Source organism: Nestor notabilis, unplaced genomic scaffold (assembly GCF_000696875.1).
Source record: "Nestor notabilis isolate BGI_N333 unplaced genomic scaffold, ASM69687v1 scaffold10797, whole genome shotgun sequence".
NCBI classification, from domain to species: domain Eukaryota; kingdom Metazoa; phylum Chordata; class Aves; order Psittaciformes; family Psittacidae; genus Nestor; species Nestor notabilis.
In genome coordinates, this window is record NW_009935144.1 from 1 (window position 1) to 3,966 (window position 3,966).

A 3,966-nucleotide genomic window follows, 5' to 3' on the forward strand; every position below is an offset into this window, starting at 1 on the left:
GGCGCCCTGGGCGGGAAGGGGAACGGGGGTGTGGGCGGTTCTCCGCTCTGACGTCACAGGACGTGGGGCGGTGGCGTGTGCACGCAGGGCGTGCCGTCGCGGAGGGGTGTGCCTCGGGAGCCGCGCAGCGGCCTGGGGCAGGATGGGGACCAGAAACTGAGGTGCAGCCGTTCTTCTTGCAGATAAACATGCAGATCTTCGTGAAGACCCTCACTGGCAAGACCATCACCCTGGAGGTGGAGCCCAGCGACACCATTGAGAATGTGAAGGCCAAGATCCAGGACAAGGAGGGCATCCCCCCTGACCAGCAGAGGCTGATCTTTGCTGGCAAGCAGCTGGAAGATGGGCGCACCCTGTCTGATTACAACATCCAGAAGGAATCCACTCTGCACTTGGTGCTGCGCCTCAGGGGTGGTATGCAGATCTTCGTGAAGACCCTGACTGGCAAGACCATCACCCTGGAAGTTGAACCCAGTGATAACATTGAGAATGTGAAGGCCAAGATCCAGGACAAGGAAGGCATCCCCCCTGACCAGCAGAGGTTGATCTTTGCTGGTAAGCAACTGGAAGATGGGCGCACCCTGTCTGACTACAATATCCAGAAGGAATCCACTCTCCATCTTGTGCTGCGCCTGAGAGGTGGTATGCAGATCTTCGTGAAGACCCTCACTGGCAAGACCATCACCCTTGAGGTCGAGCCGAGTGATACTATTGAGAATGTGAAGGCCAAGATCCAGGACAAGGAAGGCATCCCCCCTGACCAGCAGAGGCTGATATTTGCTGGCAAGCAGCTGGAAGATGGGCGCACCCTGTCTGACTACAACATCCAGAAGGAATCCACTCTGCACTTGGTCTTGCGCCTCAGGGGTGGTATGCAGATCTTTGTGAAGACCCTGACTGGCAAGACCATCACCCTGGAAGTTGAACCCAGTGATACCATTGAGAATGTGAAGGCCAAGATTCAGGATAAGGAGGGCATTCCACCAGACCAGCAGAGGCTGATTTTTGCTGGCAAGCAACTGGAAGATGGGCGCACCCTGTCTGACTACAACATCCAGAAGGAGTCCACCCTCCATCTTGTGCTGCGCCTGAGAGGTGGCAACTGAACCTCCTTATTGTTCCTTGCTTTTAAGTAAAAGCTCCTCTGCACTTGTTCATTCCAATAAAGCTGTTGCATCCACAAAAGCTTGTGTCTCAAGTTAGAATCATAGAATGGTTTGGGTTGGAAAGGGCCTTAAGATAATCCAGTTCCAACCCCACTGCCATGAGCAGGGATACCTCACAGTAGACCATGTTGCCCAAGGTTCTGTCCAAGCTGGCCTTGAACACTGCGAGGGATGGGGTATTTACCAATTCTTTAGGCAGCCTGTTTCATGGCCTCTCCACCCTCACAGTAAAGAACTTCCTTAAATCTATCCTGAACTTCCCCTGTTTAAGTTTAAACCCGTTACCTCTTGTCCTCTCGCTCCAGTGCCTGATAAAAGAGTCCCTTTCCAGTTGCCTTGTAGGCTTCTCAGGTACTGGAAGGCTGCTTTGAGGTGTCTCTGCATCCATTTCTTTCACAGGCCTTATGTTGAGAACACCAGAGCTGTACACAGTGCTCTATGTGGGGTTTTTGTAGAGGGGCAGGATCACCTCCTTCAGCCTGCTGGTCATGCTCCTTATGCAGCCCAGGATACAGTTGGTTTCGGGGCTGCAAGCACACACTGAAGCTGGCTCATGTCAAGCTTCTCATCAACCAGCACCCCCAAGTCTTCTCTGCTCAGCCTGTAACTGTGCCTGGGGTTGCCCTGACCCAGGTGTAGGACCTTGCATTTGGCTTGGTTGAACTCTTACCAGGTTGGTGTTGGCCCACCTCACAAGCGTGTCCTGGTCCCTCTGGATCCCATCCCTTCCTTCAGTGTTTAAACGGAGCCACACAGTTTGGTGTCGGCAAACTTGCTGAGGGCGCACTCACTCCCACTGCCCATGTCAGTAACAAAGATGTTCAACCAGATCAGTCCTAACACCAACCCCAGAGGCACACCACTTGCTACCCCACTCTAGTTGGACATGGAGCCATGGCCAGCAACTCTGCGTGCGGCCAGCCGGCCAGCCAGCCAGTTCTTTATCCACCAAGTGGTCCATCCATCAAATTGATGTCTCTCCAGCTTAGAAGGATGTCGTGCAGGACAGCGTCAAGTGCTTTGCACAAGTCCAGGTAGATAACATCAGATGCTCTGCCCCTGTCCATCAGTTCCATAGCCCCATCATAGAAGGCCACCAAATTGGTCAGGCAGGATTTCCCCTTAGTGTCGGCTGTTACCAGCCACGTTGTTTTTCATGTGCCTCAGCATGCTTTCCAGGAGAATCTGCTCCAAGATTTTGCCAGGCACAGCAGTGAGACTGACTGGTCTGTAGTTCCCTGGGTCTCCCATTTTCCCCTTCTTGAAAATGGGGGTTATATATTTCCCTTCTTCCAGTCATCAGGAACTTCACCTGACTGCCATGATTTTTCAAATATGGACAGTGGCCAAACAACTTCATTCGCCAGCTCCTTCAGGACCTTCGGGTGGATTTCATCAGGTCCCATGGACTTGTGCACATTCAGGTTCTTAAGATGATCTTGAACCTGATCCTCTCCTACAGTGGGAAAAGTCACGTTAACATATATGTTATGTGAACAAATAAGGTCATTAAGAAATTAGCCATTTAAGAAACCAAGTTATGTAGCTTCTCTGTACAACAGGTATTGCAAAACAGCCTTATGCAAGGCTTACACATGCCTGGCAAGTGTAACTAACCCTTCAGCTATCAGTCCTGAGGTTGTATAAGTGTCCTCAACTAGCTGAAGCAGTCGCTGGTGTTCGGTGCCAGTCTGCAGATGTTACACAGATGTTGGGTTGTGTAAGCATGCATATGTAATGTGAAACTGCAATAGCTGGGAGGCTTTGATAATCCAGCTTTGCCCAGGCATTGACAGCTCCTGCCCCGGGTGTTTCTGCAGCGATGGATTAATTTAACGCTGCTGTTGAGCGCCTGCTCTGATGTGGGTGGCTGCTTGGTGGCAGTGTAGGATGTCACTGTGGGTCCTGCAGCCATTCGGCAGAAGTATTCTGGCTAGGGTGGGCCCCTCTTGTTGGGTTATGGGGTAGATAGTTTTGGAAAAGCACGTGAAGCAAACTTACTTTCAGACACACCAGAGCATTAAAAACTCTTTGGAATGTGCTTTCATTCCAGCTGTACACTAAGTGGACATAGCAGTTATGGGCTAGAACGTCACAAGGCAGGTCCCATAGGCTATAAAAGCCCTGAGAAGAAGGAAATCACTCAAGTGTTATGTGGTGAAAGCAGTGGTTGCTGAATGTTGGAGCTCATGAGTAGTTCACCACGCACTGAGGGGTGGGAAGTGGGAAAAGGGGTAGTCTGAAGAGTGGAAACCAAAAAATGCCCTTTGCAAGAGCGGCAATGTACTGGTGCTGTGCCTTGGAAGATGGAGGTGGGGGAGCTACATATAATTGTTTCAAAATAGGCTGTCACAAACCAGACTCTTCCTTTTGTTGTTGCTTTTTTGCTGACTTCTACGTGCTTTTAGGGATGAGCCTCATCTAGGACCGCTTCAGATGCACAAAATAGACAAAACCCCCAATTCCTTGGAAAATCAGAGGCAAGTGAAGCGGTGGTGGATGCTTTGTCCTCGGGGAGAGCCGGAGGTTGAGCCGTGGGTTTCCACCCGCGGGCTGACAGCTCGCAGCCGCCTCCTCTTGTCCTCTTTCCCCAGACACCAGACACAACGGGCTCGCAGGGGGTGGCCACGGAGGGACCCGGTCCCTGCCAGGGGTGGCCTGGGCCATAAATACACACGTTTATGTGTTTTTAATCTATTAATACATGGGTTTATCTCCGCGCTCGCAGCGCGTTCTGCTTCCCGTGCGCTGACCTTCCCACCCCGGCGGTGCTGTGCGAGAGGCGGTGTCCGGCTCCGCT

At 51.9% G+C, this 3,966-nt stretch overlaps 1 protein-coding gene across 17 annotated transcripts; it reads left to right on the forward strand.

The window, feature by feature from the left end:
- Positions 1-181: 181 nt before the first annotated feature.
- LOC104401496 (ubiquitin) lies at positions 182-1,185 on the forward strand. 17 transcript variants are annotated; one of them, XM_010017691.1, is made up of 2 exons: positions 182-702; positions 748-1,185. In XM_010017691.1, exons 1-2 carry the CDS (start codon positions 189-191, stop codon positions 1,104-1,106), a joined length of 873 nt encoding a protein of 290 aa, XP_010015993.1. In that variant the 5' UTR covers positions 182-188; the 3' UTR covers positions 1,107-1,185. The 17 variants fall into 17 exon arrangements, with proteins under 17 accessions (XP_010015993.1, XP_010016004.1, XP_010016000.1 ...); XM_010017702.1 differs by having other exon boundaries at positions 182-541; positions 770-1,185; XM_010017698.1 differs by having other exon boundaries at positions 182-464; positions 693-1,185.
- Positions 1,186-3,966: the final 2,781 nt, after the last annotated feature.